This window comes from Rhinopithecus bieti, unplaced genomic scaffold (genome assembly GCF_001698545.2).
Source record: "Rhinopithecus bieti isolate Rb0 unplaced genomic scaffold, ASM169854v2 scaffold_25288, whole genome shotgun sequence".
Lineage (NCBI taxonomy): Eukaryota > Metazoa > Chordata > Mammalia > Primates > Cercopithecidae > Rhinopithecus > Rhinopithecus bieti.
In genome coordinates this window covers 708,606-726,268 of record NW_016811567.1, presented here as the reverse complement: position 1 = coordinate 726,268, position 17,663 = coordinate 708,606, and the positions used below count along the sequence as shown (strand labels likewise).

Below are 17,663 nucleotides of genomic sequence, written 5' to 3'. Positions count from 1 at the left end.
GCTGTCAAAATGATCAGGGTGTATTACTAGCATTTTTTTGAGCAAAGCCTATTGTGATGGTTAATTGTGTATGTCAACTTGATTGAATCACAGGGTGCTCAACTATGTAGTCAAACATTATCCTGAATGTTTTTGCATAAGAATAACATTTACATTGGTAGACTGAGTAAAGTAGACGTCCCTCTAGAATGTGGGTGACCCTTATCCAATTAGTTGATGACCTGAATAGAACAAAAAAGGACGACCCTCCCTCAAGGAAGAGATTTTTTTTTCTGCCTTCGGATTCAAACTGAAACATTTGCTCTTCCCAGTTCTCAGACCTTCAAAGTCAGACTGGAAGTGCACTATCAGCCCTCTTGGGCCTCCAGTTTGCTGACTTCCACTGCGGCTCCCTGGGACTTGCCAGCCTCCATAACAGCAAGAGTCAACTCCCTATAATAATGAGTGCCTCTGTCCCTCTCTCTCTCTCTCTCTCTGTATCTCTCTATATATGTATATGTATAGGCTCTGTTTTTCTGGAGAACCCTAATACACCAAGGACACTAAACGTCCTACAATGTCAGTGGCACCGCTATGGAGAAACACTGCTCCAGTTACGTAGAAACGTTTCCTGGTAGTGGGCTGGATATAAAAAGTATGCCTTCTTACAAGTAGATGTGCCTTCTACCATTTCTCAAACTATCCCATATAAGATGACTATCTCAGAGTTTGCCCTCTTAGTTGTACAGTCATATGTAGTTAATCTAAAGTAGCCCATAAATACTTAGTAAAATAAAAAATCAATACTAAAATTTGCCTCCTTTCTTTGCACACATACATTTTTAAACAATCTGATACTGGTAGCCCATAGTTGTTTTTTATTTCTTTTCACATCATTTTAAGTTGTAAATTCTACATTGCTTAAAGATTTCTCTTTTGCTTAGAGGACTTATAAATATACATGAAGCTAAGCAAATCTTTTTCAAGATTCCCTCAAAATATAATTTTGTCAATATATAAAAGTCAAGATGCTGCTGTTGGCCAAGATGTAAATAGACCAACCTCAAATAGACTAGCTGTGAGTTCTTCCAATTCCTGTCCAAGTTGATCTCGCACTTTTGAAAGCCTCTCACATTCTTCATCTTTTAACTTCAGTTCCTAAGAGAAATTGATAATTTTATTTTGGATCTCCATAGTTGGAAGTTAGTTTCAGCAGACTATATAATCTTTACTAATAAAATTATAAAATATGAATACTGTCACTTCCTACAATGTTCACATTGAAAATATTTATCTAGCACCTGCTATGTGGAAGACAATCAGGCAAGTCCAAAATTACAGAAAATCCCAACTAACAAATTCAAATTCCACATTTCTTTCAATAAAATATTCCAAAAATTAAAACTATATATCCATATATAAAATATATAAAAATATATATTACAGGTGAAAATAAAAATGAACTTAATCTTTCCTTCTCACTTTTTGCTATACATATTTTATTTCCATCAAGCAAGGAATTACCTCGCATATTAATTTCCAATACAAATTCACTTTTTTCATGTTTACTTTAAAAGCTATTTACTTACAGGTAACTTCATGTACCATACTGCAATTATCTAAAATACCTGTTAGGAGACTATACCCATTAAACAATGTAACCAGATATAAATGATGTACATTTGCATTTAAAATCAAGAAAATGTTAACAAAATCACATTCTACATTTATATTCATCTCCTCACCAGGTCACATATAGATGTTTTAAAATTCCCTTATTCAGATATTAAAAATATGCAATTCTGTATGCTTAAGTAGCCCTAACCTTTCAAACACAGGGGGAAAAAAAATCTAAGCTCCTTACATATTAGTCACAATTAAACTAATAAAATAACGAGTTAGTGGTTTATAACTGTGGTGGCAGTATAGTCTTTTAATCCCCCAAAGATAATTCCTAAAAACCAGATATACCAACAGGGATATGAGAAGAGCCCAATGAAACTAAGTAAAAGAGAATCTCCATAATTCTCAGAATATTAAGAGAATGTGGATAAATTGCTCACAATGCATGATCACCAGATGTACAAAAGCAGCAAGAAATTAAAGCTACAACAGAGGTACCCTACAAAGCAACAAAACCCAAAAATCACTAAGAAATACTCCACAAGCACAGCACTCTATCTTTGGAAAAAACTCGGACAGCAAATCTAAGAAACAAATGGAGAGAAAGGAAAAGGTTTTCACAAGCTCCAGGTTGCAGGTGGGTGTAAAAACCTGTATAGTCAGTCCTATAGGCAGCAAAGAGTGCTATGAAGCTCTAAACCCTCAAGCATCTTAGAGGAGTATGTAAAAAAGAGCCCTCACCAGAAGGACAGTCTCACCCTAAGGGGGAAAAACTCTGAAATCTCAAACAAAACTGCAAGATAATGAAGACAGTGAGAAAGAAGGATCAGATATAAAGAGAGAAGGGAGTGGCAAAGTTCCAAAGGAACAGTTGACAGAAAATACTATAAAGAGAAAGTAAGTATCCTCTGACGGGATGCTAAGCATGTAAAGCTCTCAGAAACTGTGCACTAGAAAAGAAAAACCTTTTTGACCAAGGATTACCTAAGAGACAAAAGGGGCTACACACATACTCCAATAACAACAGAGAAAAACCTTCAAATGTAAACTGATAAAGCTATCCTGATTTATTCTTTCATAGGAACCTCTTCCTAATAGTCCAGGGAAATGCAGATCATTTAAACATGGGAAACAAAAATATGTAAAGTTATCACAATAATGAAGTTAAATACAAAGCCAAGTCACCTATAAGGGAAAAAAAATCAGACTCGAACCAAATTTCAACGGCAACATTTACGTTAGAAAACAATGAAGTAACATTTTTAAGATACTCAAAGGAAAAAATGTGAGCTGAGTATTTTATATCCAGCAAAAGTGTCCTTCAATTGTACGACCACAAAGTCATAAAGCTGTAAGACCTTAGAAAACCTTAGAAAATATCTCTCCTATGAGCTTGCCTGAGTGGACGACAGAATGTTTCAGATTAAAAAACAACAACAACAACAACAACAACAAAAACTGGAGAAGCTGTAACATGACAGACTGGGGTAAGAAGAAAATACAGCTAACTTTAGAACTACAACTAAAAGATGGGAACATCAAGAGAATGAGAAGACATGACACAAATTGGGAAAAAAATATTTGCAAATGACCTATGTGATAAACTACTGCTTCCAAAATATACAAAGAACATTTAAAATTCAACAGTAAGAAAAGAACAACCCAATTAAAAACTGGGCAAATGACCAAAACAGACACTTCACCAGAGAAGACAGATACACAGATCACAAATAAGCATATGAAAAGATAATCTCTGGGCGTGGTGGCTCACGCCTGTAATCCCAGCACTTTGGGAGGCCGAGGTGGGCGGATCACGAGTCAGGAGATCGAGACCATCCTGGCTAACACAGTGAAACCCCGTCTCTACTAAAAATACAAAAAAATTAGCTGGGCGTGGTGGCGGGCACCTTAGTCCCAGCTACTCGGGAGGCTGAGGCAGGAGAATGGCATGAACCTGGGAGGCGGCGGAGCTTGCAGTGAGCGGAGATTGCGCCACTGCACTCCAGTCTGGGCAACAGAGCAAGACTCCGTCTCAAAAAAAAAAAAAAAAAAAAAAATCAACATCATATCTCATTAAGGAACCACAAATTAGAACAATGAGATGGCCAGGCGCGGTGGCTCACGTCTGTAATCCCAGCACTCTGGAAGGCTGAGGTGGTCGGATCACGAGGTCAGGAGTTCGAGACCAGCATGACCAACATGGTGAAACCCTGTCTCTACTAAAAATACAAAAATTAGCCAGGCATGGTGGCGCGTGCCTGTAATCCCTAAGCTACTTAGGAGGCTGAGGCAGGAGAATCACTTGAACCCGGGAGGCGGAGGTTGCCGCGAGCCGAGATCGCGCCACTGCACTCCAGCCTGGGAGACAGAGCGAGACTCAATCTCATAAAGAAAAAACAAAACAAAAAAAAATGAGATACCCTACATACCTACTAGAATGGCCAAAACTCAGAACATGAGCTAGTGGTGTTGTAACTGTGATGGCAATATAGTTTTTTAATCCCCCTTTGGGGCATTAAAACTGGTAATATCAAATGCTAAAGAGAATGTGAACCAATAGGAACTTTAATTTATTGCTAGTGACAATGCAAAATGGTAAAGCTACTTTGGAAGATAGTTTGGCAATTTCTTACAAAGCTAACCATACTCTTACCATGGGATCCAGCAATCACACTTGTTGTTATTTGCCTAAATCAGTCAAAAATATGTCCACATAAAAATCTGCAAACACACATTTATAGCAGCTTTATTCACTCATAATTGCCCAAACTTAGAAGCAGCCAAGATGGCCTTCACGAGGTGAATGGATAAACTGTGGTACGTCCAGACAGCGGAATATCATTTTGTGCTAAAAGAAAATGAATTAACAAGCCATGAAAAGACATAAAAGATTAAATGCGCATTACTAAGTGAAAAAAGCCAATCTGAAAAGGCTACACACTATATGATTCCAACTGTATGACAATCTGGAAAAGGCAAGACTACAGAGATGTTAAAAAGATCAGTGGTTGCCAGGGTTTTTGGGGAGAAAGGGAAGAGCAGGCAGAGCACAGAGGATTTTTAGATCAGTGAAACTACTCTGTATGATACTATCATGGTAGATATATATCATTATACATTCGTCAAAATCCACAGCATGTACAACATCAAGAGTAAACCCTAATGTAAACTATTAACTTTGGGAGACAATGTGTCAATGGAGGTTTATTAATTTTAAGAAATGCACCACGCTGGTAGGGGATGTTAATGGGGGGGACGCTGTGCATGTGTGGGGAGAGTCAAGTATATGGTGACTCTGTACTTTCAATTTTGCTGTGAACCTAAAACTGCTCTAAAATATAGTGTCAATTTTTTAAAAATGGAGATAAAACTGACAAAATGGTATAAAAATGAAACAAGCTCAAGGGATGTAAAAGTAACACATATTATTTTTAAAAACCAAAAAAATTACAAGGTGAAACTAAGTGTACTAACTTCTTAAGTATTGCTTGGAAAAAAGAGTTACAACTTGAAGCTCTCAAATCAACCGGGATAAACCCAAGTACATTTATGAACATAGTGATTGGCATTAAGATAATACTTGTAACTAAAATTAAATGATACGGGAAAAGGGAAGAAAAAGTTTAGTACTGTTTATGGCAGGAAACAAAGGTAGTATATAAAGAACTTTTAAGATATATAAATATATTTTATTAAAACAACAAAACAAAATCAAACCTTCCAAAATACTAATTTAAAAAAAAAAGACTTAGGAGGAATCAAGCACACTAGTGCCTAAGCAGGAAGCTTCATCTGCCCACTGGCATTGGTCTTGGCAGCAGATCTGAAAGTTATCCTGTAAATTGGCTCCAACCCCTCAGCCACCCAGCCATGGGCCCAGTTTATTACTGCTTGCACAAGAACCCAGAGGAAGATTTACCCATATCCACAACCCAGGAATGATTTGTCTGTCTGAGCCTCCTTGAAGGACCTGTCAGCCTTTGTCCTAAAGCAGGTCCTAAAGGATCCCACTCTCCACTCTAGCCTCTCTCACTGCAGTCAGGGAAATGTCCCACCTGTGCAGGGAGCTTCTGGGGGAAGCTTGCCTGCCTGGGCTACCCTGGTAGGTTTGCCAGCCTCTGTTCCACAGCAGTGAAGGGGCCCAGACTCGGCTCCAGCCCCTCTCCCTGCAGTTGGTAAACTGTCCCATCCACTGGGAAGCATGGATGTGGGCCACTGGGGCAAGCTCACCAGCCTCCATCCTACAGCAGAATGTAAGGGGTCCCAGTCTCAGCTCCAGTTCCTTTTGCTGCAGTTGGGGAACTATCCCATCTGTGCAGGGAGCTGCTGGGAAACATGCATCTGTCTAAGCAAATGGGACAGGTTTCCAGGTTCGGGTCGTTGGCCAACTTTCTCACAGTCAGGGTACCCCTACCTTGAGTGATCATCAGGTATATCCTGGCTGGAGCACCATGTCATCCTGGAAGCCCTCAGGAGACTCGTGATAAAAATGGGCTTAAGGCGCCCTCTACTGCTGAAATGGCTGCAGTACTCACAGGCTTGACAACAGCCACTATTAGATTTCTAGACAGGCCCACTGAAGAAGGATGGGCACAAAAGCACACTGCAAAGACTTGAATAAATAACTAATTTGTTAATAAGCAGACATCAATGTACATCCACAAGCATTAAGAACAATCAGGGAATTATGACCTCACCAAAAAGACAAAATGAGGTGCCAATAACAGACCCTAAAAAGATGGAGATGTGTGACCTGTCAGAATAAAAATCAAACTAGCTGTGTTAAGGATCATCAGTGAACTTCAAGAAAATACAGATAAACAATTCAGAAATTTATCAGAAAAATTTAACAGACACTGAAATAAAAAAAAAAAGAATAAATTTTTAAAAAGTTCCCTAGCTGTAATGTGCAGTGAAAGTAGTGAAAAAGAGCTTCAACAACAGAATTGACCAAGCAGAAAAAACAATGAGTGAGCTCAAAGGCAGGATAAGTGAAAAACATATAGGTAAAGAAGAAAAAAGAAAAAAAGACTAAAGAGAAATGAAGAAAGCTTACAAGATCTATGGGATATCTATGGGATAGCATCAAAAGAGAAAATGTTTGAGTAACTGGAGTTCAAGAGGGAATAAAGAAAGACAAAAGGGGTAGAAGGCATATCCAAATAAATAATAACAGGACATTTTCAAAACCTGGAGAAAAATAAAATCCAGATAAAGGAAAGTCAAAGATCACTAACCATGCTCAACCTAAATAAGACTACCCCAAGGCATATTATAATCAAGCTCTCAAAGATCAAAGATAAGGAGGGGATTCTGAAAGCAGCAAGAGAAAAGAAGCAAGTCAACATATAAAAGAATTCCAATATGCCTCACAGCAGACTTCTCAGCGAGAACCTTGCAGATCAGGAAGTAGAAGAATATATTCAGAGAGCTGAAGGAAAAAACAAACAAAAACACCAAGAATACTGTACCCAGCAAAGCCATCTTTCAGAAATGAACATTAAAAGTTTCCCAGGAAAACAAAAGCTGAAGGAATTCAGAACCATCAGAACTGTCTTACAAGAAATGCTAAAGGGATTTCTTTAATCTGAAAGAAAAGAACACTAACATGTAACAAAGAAACTTCTGAAGGTATAAAAATCACTGGCACAAGTCAGTAAACAAATTCAGAATACTCTAATATAGTAATAGTGGTATATTAACCACTCCTATCTTTAGTATTAAGACTAAAAAACAAAACTATTAAAAATAATAACTATAATACTTTGTTAAGAGACAATATACAAAGATATAAATTGTAACATCAAAAATTCAAAACGTGGGAAAATAATGGAGTTAAAGTGTACGTTTTCTTTCTTTTCAATCAAAATTAAGTTGTTAGCAGTGTAAAATAACTGGTTATGTTTTTTGTAAGCCTCATGGTAACCACAAAGCAAAATCCTACAATAGATACACTAAAAGTAAAATACAAGGCATCAAAACATATTACTAGAGAAAATAACCACAAAGGAAGACAGCCAGAGAGGAAGGAAGGATCTATAAAACAACAATAAAAGAAGTACCAAAATTGCAGAGGTATGTCTTTACTTATTAATAATCTTGAATGTAAATGGATCAAAATTTCTAATAAGAAACAGAGAGACTGAATGAATTTAAAAAACAAGACCCAACTCTATGGTGCCTACAAGAGACTCAAATCCTCCATAAGGACATACAGAGACTGAAAGGGAAAACATTCAATGCAAATAGAAAAACAAAAGAAAGCAAGAGTAGCTACCTATACTTACATTAGATAAAACAGAGTTTAAGCCAAAAATTGTAAAAAGAAACAAGAGTATTATTATATAATGATAAGGGGGCCAATAAAGAGGACATAATAATTGTAAATATATATGCACCTTACATTGGAGCAAATATGAATAGACCTAAAAGGATAGACTGTCATACAATAACAGGGAATTCAGCACTCACTCCCAGAAACAGAAACAACTCAATGGCAAAAATACAAATAACATAATTTTAAATGGGCAAAAGACCTGAATAAACATTTCTCAAAAGAAGACATACAAATGGCCAAAAGGTATATGAAAAAATGCTCAGCATCATTAATAATTAAGGGAATGCAAATCAAAACCACCATGAGGTATCATCTCAACCCACTTAGAACGGCTATCATCAAAATGACAAAAAAATAAACACTGAGGAGGATGTGGAGAAAGGGAATCTTTTATACAGTGTTGGTGGTAATATAAATTAGCACAGCCATTACAGACAACAGTATGGAGGGTCTCCAAAAAATTAAAAATAGAGTATCCAGCAATTCCACTACTGGGAATAAAATCCACAGAAAATTAAATTCGTGTGTCAAAGAGACAGCTGCACCCCAAGTTTACTGCAGCACTATTCTCAATAGCTAAGACATGGAATCAACCTAAGTGTTCATCAGAGAATGAACTTTTTTTTTTTTTGAGACAGGGTCTCACTCTGTCACCCAGGCTGGAATGCAGTGACATGATCACAGCTCACTGCAGCCTCAACCACAGAAGCTCAAGCAATCCTCCCACCTCAGCTTTCCAAGTAGCTGAGACCACAGGCATGCACCACCATGTCCAGTTTATTTATTTTTTGCAGAAATGGGGTCTCACTATGTTGCCTAGGCTGGTTTTGAATGCCTGTGGTCAAACAATCCTCCCACTTTGGCCTTCTAAAGTGCTGGGATTACAGGCATGAGCCACCACACCCGGCTGGCTTATTTTAAATGCAGTATATATACAAAATGAAATACTATTCAGCCATAAACAAGAATGAAATCCTGTCATTGTGACAATATAGATAAGCCTAGAGGACACTATGTTAAGTGAAATAAGGCAAGTACAGAAGGACAAATATTGCATGATCTCGAACTCATATGTGGAATCTAAGAAATTTGATCTCACAGAAGTAGAGCAAAGAATGGCGGTTATCAAAAGCTGGGAAAAGTAGGGAGGAGTAGAATGAGGAGAGGTTGGTAAACAGATAAAAAGTTACACTTTAAATGGGAGAAATAAGTTCTGGTGTTCTATTGTACAGCAGGGGTGAATAGTTAATAATCTATTAAATATTACAAAATAGCTAGAAGAGATTTTTAATGTCTCATCACAAAGAAACAATAAATATTTGAGGTGATAGCAATGTTATTTAGTCTGATTTGATCATTATACAATGTGTGTATGTGTGTGTGTGTATATATATATATACACAATACCACACTGTGTCACATAAATATATACAATTACTACCTATCAGTTAAAAATCAAACTTTTTTTTAAATGGTAACTTGGACATTATGTCTGGGTCAAAAAAAGAAGACTGGAAAGAGACAAAACTAATCACTGCAATATTATAAGCAAGAGATATAGATTCAAAGAGGTAATACTGGAGACAAAAAATCTGAGAGATACAGTTTGCCCTCTGTGTACACACGTTCTGCATCAGCAGGTTCCAAATCTGCATATCGACCAAACCACAGATCAAAATGTTGAGGAAAAAACAATAAAAATACAAATTTCTATAAGACAATACAGTATAACAACCATTTACACAGCATTTATATTAGGTATTATAAGTAATGTAGAGATGATTTAAAGTATACAGGAGAATGTGCATAGGTTATACGCAAACACTATGCAACTGAGGATCTATCGATTTTGGTATCACCGGCAGGGTGGGGGGCAGATTTGGAGGACTGGAACAAAACCCCCAATGGATACCAAGGGATCAGTACACTTAGAACACAGAATATCAGGACTCTATAATCAAGTGTATTTCATCAAATCCAAGACTTCATCATTTTTTAGAAAAACATTTTAGACATTAAAAATATGTTATTAATGAATCTATAATGTTCTTTTTTCCAACTGGAATTTTTATTTTAAACCTATAGGAAGACTCTCTTAAACTGATGAAGACATAGACTTTTATCATATGTAACTGTGCTTTTTTGTGCCTTTCTGTTTTGATGTCATATTACAGTGAGATCCTTTTGAAGATATTTAACCCAGTAATTAAGATCACAAATATGGAACCCAACTCACATAATTCAATTACATTTATAACACAGCTATGACAAGTTCACACACAAGAAAGCAATGATAAATGTCATGATTAATGTCTAGCTGACTGCAATTTTAAGACTTATACTGACTTCAGAGATGTTAGTTGAAAAAAACGTGCAACTCAGAATCAATGAAACATCACCATTAAATATATGTCACTTCTCCCCAACTAGTAAACTCCTTAAAGAGAGACATATCTATATTATTTTTGTGCCCTACACAACTTGGTGTAATGCTGGGAGTACTTGGGTTATTCAATAAATATTTGTTTCTGGTTTTCTGCTTCCCCAACATGGTGGATTAGAGGATTTGAGCATGACACAGCCACTTGGAAGTCACAAGATAAGGCATAAAAGGAAAACAGAGATCTACCAGAATCACAAAAGACACCCCAGATCCCAGGGAGCAGAATGCTGACAAATAGGCCCCGTGATAGTGTCTGGCTGAAAAAAGTGAGTGAAGTCCCAGTAGGTGAGAGAGGCAGAGAACTTCCCTCTGTGATTCACCTGTCCACCAGGGTTCCAAGCTATCCTGGTTGAAGGAGAGCACTTGTTTTTCCCAATCCCTGGAGTTAACTTGGAGAGAGTCTTGGAGATGCTATGAGGGAAAGACACTGGGAAAAGCTGCAGACATGTTCCCAAACCCAGGACCAAAAGCAGAATGCCATTTTTAATCAGGGCATGTATTAGTCCATTTTCACGCTGCTGACAGACATACCCAAGACTGGGCAATTTACAAAAGAAAGAGGTTTAATGGACTTACAGTTCCACACTGCTGAGGAGGCTTACAATCATGGCGGAAGGTGAAAGACACATCTAACACAGTGGCAGACAAGAGAAGAGAGATTGTGCAGGGAAATTCTCCCCTGTAAAACCATCAGATCTTGTGATACTTATTCAGTATCACGAGAACAGCACAGGAAAGACCTGCCCCCGTGATTCAATTATCTCCCACAGGGTCCCTCCCACAACACGTGGGAATTCAAGATGAGATTTGGGTGGGGACACAGCCAAACCCCACGAGGGCACATACAAAGTTAGCCATTCTTTGACAACCTGGCAGCATGGCCATTCATGCATTTTAGTCTTAGAACAGAGACTGGAGCACCTGTTTTAGAGTGGGGTCAGGGCCTCCACAAGCAGAACTGTGGGAAGTACCTCAGCAGTAGGCACTGGAATTGTGCTCTTCCCTGTCACAGGGTTGGGGCAGGAGGAGAACTACTACCACTGCAGTTTCTCCTGGGCAGCAAGGCTTGCAGCCAGGGCCAGTTTGGCAACATGAACTGATCCTCGCGAGACACTGTTGGGTGCCTCAGCCTGTTCCCGAGATCACAGTGCAGTGGAGTCCTCTCACTCCACCCTAGGGAGAAATCCAGGCATTCAGAGCACCCACTTGCCTCGGCCAGCAGCCTGAACAGCCCCACTTTTCCTGGGCATACACTGTACCATAGCAGGGCCTTCTCTGCTCCATTCCCAGGAAGATCTCCAAGCATTTGGGGCACCCACTTTTCTGGACCAGCAGCCTGCACCACCTCACCCATCATGGACATAGATTGCGGTGTAGCAGAGCCCTCTCCACTCCATATCCAGGCACATCTCCAGGTATTTGGAGCACCCACTCACCTGAATCAGTAGCCTGAACCACCCCACTCTTTCCTGGACATAGACTGTGGTACAACAAGACCCTCTCTGGTCCATGCCCAGGCAGATCTCCAGGTATTCAGAGCACCTGCAAATTTGGTTCGGCAGCCTGAGCTGGCACCATCCTTCCTGGATGTAGATCATGGTATGGTGAGGTCCTCTCCACTACACCCCCAAGCAGATCTGCAGACATTCAGGGAACCAGCTTGCCTGGATCAGCAGCTTATGCTGCCCCACCACCTTTCCCATGCAGATATCCTGGTGTAGGGGGACCCTTTCTGTTACATGCCCAAGCAGGTCTCCAGACATTCAAAGTACCTGCTTGTCTGGTTCAGGAGCCTGAGTAACCTCATTCCTCTTGTGCAGAAATCTTGGTTAAAGGGGTCTTCTCACTTCACAGAGGCATGTCTCAGACATTCAGAGATCCCACTCACCTGAATCAGCAGTCTGGGCCATCCCACCCTTCCTGTGCAGAGATCATGGGGCCGGAGGGGTTCTCCCTGTCACATGCCCAGGCAGATCTCCAGGCATTCAAAGCACCTGCATGCTTGGTGAGGCAGCCTGAGTTGCCTCACTCCTCCTGTGCAGAGGCCTTGGTATAGGTGGGTCCTCTCAGCTCCACGCCCATGCAGACCTCCAGGCACCTGAAGCGCCAACTCTATTAGATTAAGAATTCAGGCCACCCCATTCCCCATGCAGGGAACTTAGGGCTGAAGGTGATTCCCAGCTCCATGCCTAGGAAAACTTCTGAGTACCTGGTAGCCGCCCATTGGATTCACCCTCAGCACTGGTATTTGTGCTTGCCATAAGTGAACCTTCGGCAGATTTGCCCAGTCCTTCTCACCAATCATGGCCCCATCCTCCTGGAGCTGAGCAGGGAGCTCAGACACTGCCTAAGGCAACAGAGAGTTTCTGCCATTAAACAAGTATATACCCAGCAGCATTGGCTACAGGTGACTCTTATAAGCACCATCTACTGGCTTGTAGGTCAGATGCACAGCGGGCAATATAAAACCTGCTGAAAGAAGTGCACAGAACCATAGAAGCAAAACCAAAAGAATCTACCCAGCATTCTCTACAGTCACACTCCAACAGGGAGGGAAAGAAAGGAAAAGAAAAAAACAATTATAGGCAAAGAAAAAAATCCTACCCACATGAAAATAATTACAAAAATTAGAAGTGCAATCATCTCCAGATGAGGAGAAACCAGTGAAAGAATTCTGGCACAACGAAAACTCTAAATGTAGTAATACCACCAAAGGATAGCATTAGCTCTCCAGCAACTGTTCCTAACTAAAATGTAAACTCAGAAATGACAGATGAAGAATTCAAAACATGAATTGCAGGGAAGATCAATGAGATCCAAGACAGAGTTGACAATCAACATAAAAGAAACTTCTAAAGCAATCCAGAAAATAAAAGAAGAAATAAACATATTCAAAAGAAATCAGAGCTTCTGGAACTGAAAAACTCACTTAAGGAATTTGAAAGTACAATTGAAAGCTTTAGCAACAGATGGGACTAAACAGAAAAAAGAATTTCAGGGCTTGAAAAATAGTCTTTTGAATTAACCTGGTCAAACAAAAATAAAGAAAAAAGAATTTTAAAAAATGAACAAAGTCGTTGAGAAATGGGATTATATAAAAGAATCAGACCTATGAATTATTATCATTCCTAAGAAGAAGAAAAAATAAACAACCTGGAAAACATATTTGAGGGAATAATTCAAGAGAATTTCCCTAACCTTGCTAGAAAACTAAACATCCAGATACAAAAAAATCTAGAGAACTGCAAGATACTATCCAAAATGAAGATCGCCACAGCACATAGTTACAAGACTGTCCAAGGTTAATGCAAAACAAAACAAACAAACAAAAATACTTAAAGACAGAGAAAAGGGTTAGATTACATAATTACATACAAATGGAGCCATATCAGGCTTTGGACTTCTCAGCAGAAACCTTACAAGCCAGGAGAGATTGGGGACCTATTTCCAGCATTCTGAAAGAAAAGAAATTCTAACCAAGTGTTGCAGGAAGTCAGGGACCCCAAATGGAGGGACCAGCTAAAGCCACAGCAGAAGAACATAAATTGTGAAGATTTCATGGACATTTATTAGTTCCCCCAAATTAATACTTTCATAATTTCTTACACCTGTCTTTACTGCAGTCTCTGAACATAAATTGTGAAGATTTCATGGACATCTATCACTTCCCCAATCAATACTCCTATAATTTCCTATGCACCTTTAATCTCTTACTCCCATCATCTTCGTAAGCTGAGGATGCATGTCGCCTCAGGACCCTGTGATGATAGCGTTAACTGCACAGATTGTTTGTAAAACGTGTGTTTGAACAATATGAAATCTGGGCATCCTAAAAAAGAACAGGATAACAGTGATTTTCAGGGAACAAGGGAGATAACTATAAGCTCTGACTGCCTGCAGGGCTGGGCAAAACAGCATCATATTTCTCTTCTTGCAGAAAGCAAATAGGAGAAACATCACTTAATTCTTTTCCCAGCAAGGAATAACCCTGGGAAAGGAATGCATTCCCAGGAGGAAGCCTCTAAAATTGCCGCTCTGGGAGTATCTGCCTTATGCAGTTGAAGACAAGGGATGAAATACGCCCTGGTCTCCTCCAGCGCCCCTCAGGCTTGCTAGGATTAGGAAATTCCAGCCTGGTGAATTCTAGTCAGACCGGTTGTCTGCTCTCGAACCCTGTTCCCTGTTAAGACGTTTATCAATGACAATGCATGCTCAGCAGGACATGGAAACTCATCAGTAATTCTAATTTCGCCCTGACCTTGTGATCTTGCTCTGCCTCTTTCCCCTTGTGATCTTTAATGCCCTTTCAAGCATGTGATCTTCGTGACTCACTCCCTGTTCATACCTCCCCTCCCCTTTTGAAATCCCTAATAAAAACTTGCTGGTTTTGTGGCTCAAGGGGCATCATGGAACCTGCCAATAAGTGATGTCACCCCCGGAGTCCCAGCTGTCAAATTTCTTTCTTTGTACTCTTTCTCTTTATTTCTCAGACCGGCCAACACTTAGGGAAAATAGAAAAGAACCTATGTTGAAATATTGGGGCTGGTCCCCGATAACCAAGAATTTCATATCCTGTCAAACTAACCTTCATAAGCCAAGGAGAAATAAAACATTTTCCAGACAAGCAAGTGCTAAGGGAATTTGTTATCATTAGACGAGCCTTACAAGATATCCTTGAGAGAGTTCTAAACATAGAAACTAAAGAATGATACCTGCTACCACAAAAATTAGAGATCCTGGGGTAGGGGGATTCTCTCTGCCACATGCCCAGGCACATCTCCAGTCATTCAAATCACCTGCATGCTTGGTTCGGCAGCCTGAGTTGCCTCACTCCTCCTATGCAGAGGCTTTGGCATAGGCGGGTCCTCTCTGCTCCATGCCCAGGCAGACCTCCTGGATACACTTAAGTACATACGCCAATATCCTTGGTGAACACAGATTCAAATATCTTCAACAAAATACTAGCAAACTGAATCCAACAGCACATCAAAAAGTTAATTCATCACGATCAAGTAGGCTTTATTCCTGGGATGCAAGATGAGTTCAATATACACAAGTCAATAAATGTGATTCACAAAGTAAATAGAATTAAAACAAAAGCCCTATGATTATCTCAACAGACGTAGAAAAAGCATTCAATAAGATCCAACATCCTTTCATGATAAAAACCCTAAAGAAATTAGGCATCAAAGAAATATACCTCAAAATAATAAGAGCATCTATGACAAACCCATAGCCAACATCATACTGAATGGACAAAAATTGGAAGGCTTCCCCCTGAGAACTGGAATAAGACAACAATGCCCACTCTCACCACTCCTATTCAACACAGTACTGGAAGTGTTAGCCAGAGGAATCCAGCAAGAGAAAAAAGCAAAAGGCAACAAAACATGAAAAGAAGAAGTCAAACTACCTCTCCTACAGACTATATGATTTTATACCTAAAGAACCATAAAGACTCTGCCAAAAGGCTCCTGGAACTGATAAATGACTCCAGTAAAGTTTCCAGATACAAAGTCAGTGCACAAAATTCAGCAGCATTTGTATACACCAATAACATTCAAGGTGAGAGCAAATCAAGAATACAATCCCATTTACAATAACCACACACAATCTGTGGGTCCAAGATGGCCGAATAGGAACAGCTCCAGTCTACAGCTCCCAGTATGAATGACACAGAAGATGGGTGATTTCTGCATTTCCAACTGAGGAATGCAGCTCCCCGCCAGCAACGGAACAAACCTGGACAGAGAATGACTTTGACGAGTTGAGAGAAGAAGGCTTCAGAAGATTGATAATAACAAACTTCTCCGAGCTAAAGGAGGATGTTTGAACACATCACAAAGAAGTTAAAAACCTTGAAAAAAGATTGGACGAATGGCTAACTAGAATAAACAGCACAGAGAAGACCTTAAATGACCTGATGGAGCTGAAAACCATGGCACGAGAACTACGTGACACATGCACAAGCTTCAGCTGATTCCATCAAATGGAAGACAGGGTATCAGTGATTGAAGATCAAATGAATGAAATGAAGCAAGAAGTTTCGAGAAAAAATAGTAAAAAGATATGAACAAAGCCTCCAAGAAATATGGGACTATGTGAAAAGACCAAATTTACATCTGATTGGTGTACCTGAAAGTGACACGGAGAATTGAATCAAGTTGTAAAAACACTCTGAAGGATATTATCCAGGAGAACTTCCCCAACCTAGCAAGGCAGGCCAACATTCAAATTCAGGAAATACAGAGAATGCCACAAAGACACTCCTCGAGAAGAGCAACTCCAAGACACAAAACTGTCAGATTCACCAAAGTTGAAATGAAGGAAAAATGTTAAGGTCAGCCAGAGAGAAAGGTCGGGTTATCCACAAAGGGAAATCCATCAGACTAACAGCGGATCTCTTGGAAGAAACTCTACAAGCCAGAGAGTGGGGGCCAATATTCAACATTCTTAAAGAATTTTCAACCCAGAATTTCATATCCAGTCAAACAAAGCTTCATAAATGAAGGAGAAATAAAATCCTTTACAGACAAGCAAATGCTGAGAGATTTTGTCACCACCAGGCCTGCCTTACAAGAGCTCCTGAAGGAAGCACTAAACATGGAAAGGAACAACCGATAACCGCCACTGCAAAAACATGCCAATTATAAAGACCATCAATGCTAGTAAGAAACTGCATCAACCAACGAGCAAAATAACCAGCTAACATCATAATGACAGCATCAAATTCGTACATAACAACATTAACCTTAAATGTAAATGGGCTAAATGTTCCAATTAATAAAAGACACAGACTGGCAAACTGCATAAAGAGTCAAGACTCATCAGTGTACTGTATTCAGGAGACCCATCTCACGTGCAGAGACAAACATAGGCTCAAAATAAAGGGACAGAGGAAGATCTACCAAGCAAATGGAAAACAAAAAAAAAGCAGGGGTTGCAATCCTAGTCTCTGGTAAAACAGACTTTAAACCAACAAAGATCAGGAGAGACAAAGAAAGCCATTACATACTGGTAAAGGGATCAATTCAACAAGAAGAGCTAACTATCCTAAATATATATGCACCCAATACAGAAGCACCCAGATTCATAAAGCAAGTCCTTAGAGACTTACAAAGAGACTTAGACTCCCACAAAATAATAATGGGAGACTTTAACACCCCACTGTCAACGTTAGACAGATCCACGAAACAGAAAGTTAACAAGGATATCCAGGAATTGAACTCGGCTCATTGAGCACATATACCCTAGAACTTAAAGTATAATAAAATAAATAAA

At 39.4% G+C, this 17,663-nt stretch overlaps 1 protein-coding gene across 4 annotated transcripts in view; it reads right to left on the bottom strand.

Annotated features, from left to right (window-relative positions):
- Window positions 1-17,663, bottom strand: part of RAB3IP (RAB3A interacting protein) — a 68,253-nt gene that overhangs the window by 23,298 nt on the left and 27,292 nt on the right. For all 4 annotated transcript variants that reach the window (XM_017894062.1, XM_017894060.1, XM_017894063.1 and 1 more), the window contains exon 4: window positions 1,042-1,137. In XM_017894062.1, the coding sequence (XP_017749551.1) occupies window positions 1,042-1,137 (96 nt within the window). The remainder of the gene's footprint in view (window positions 1-1,041; window positions 1,138-17,663) is intronic.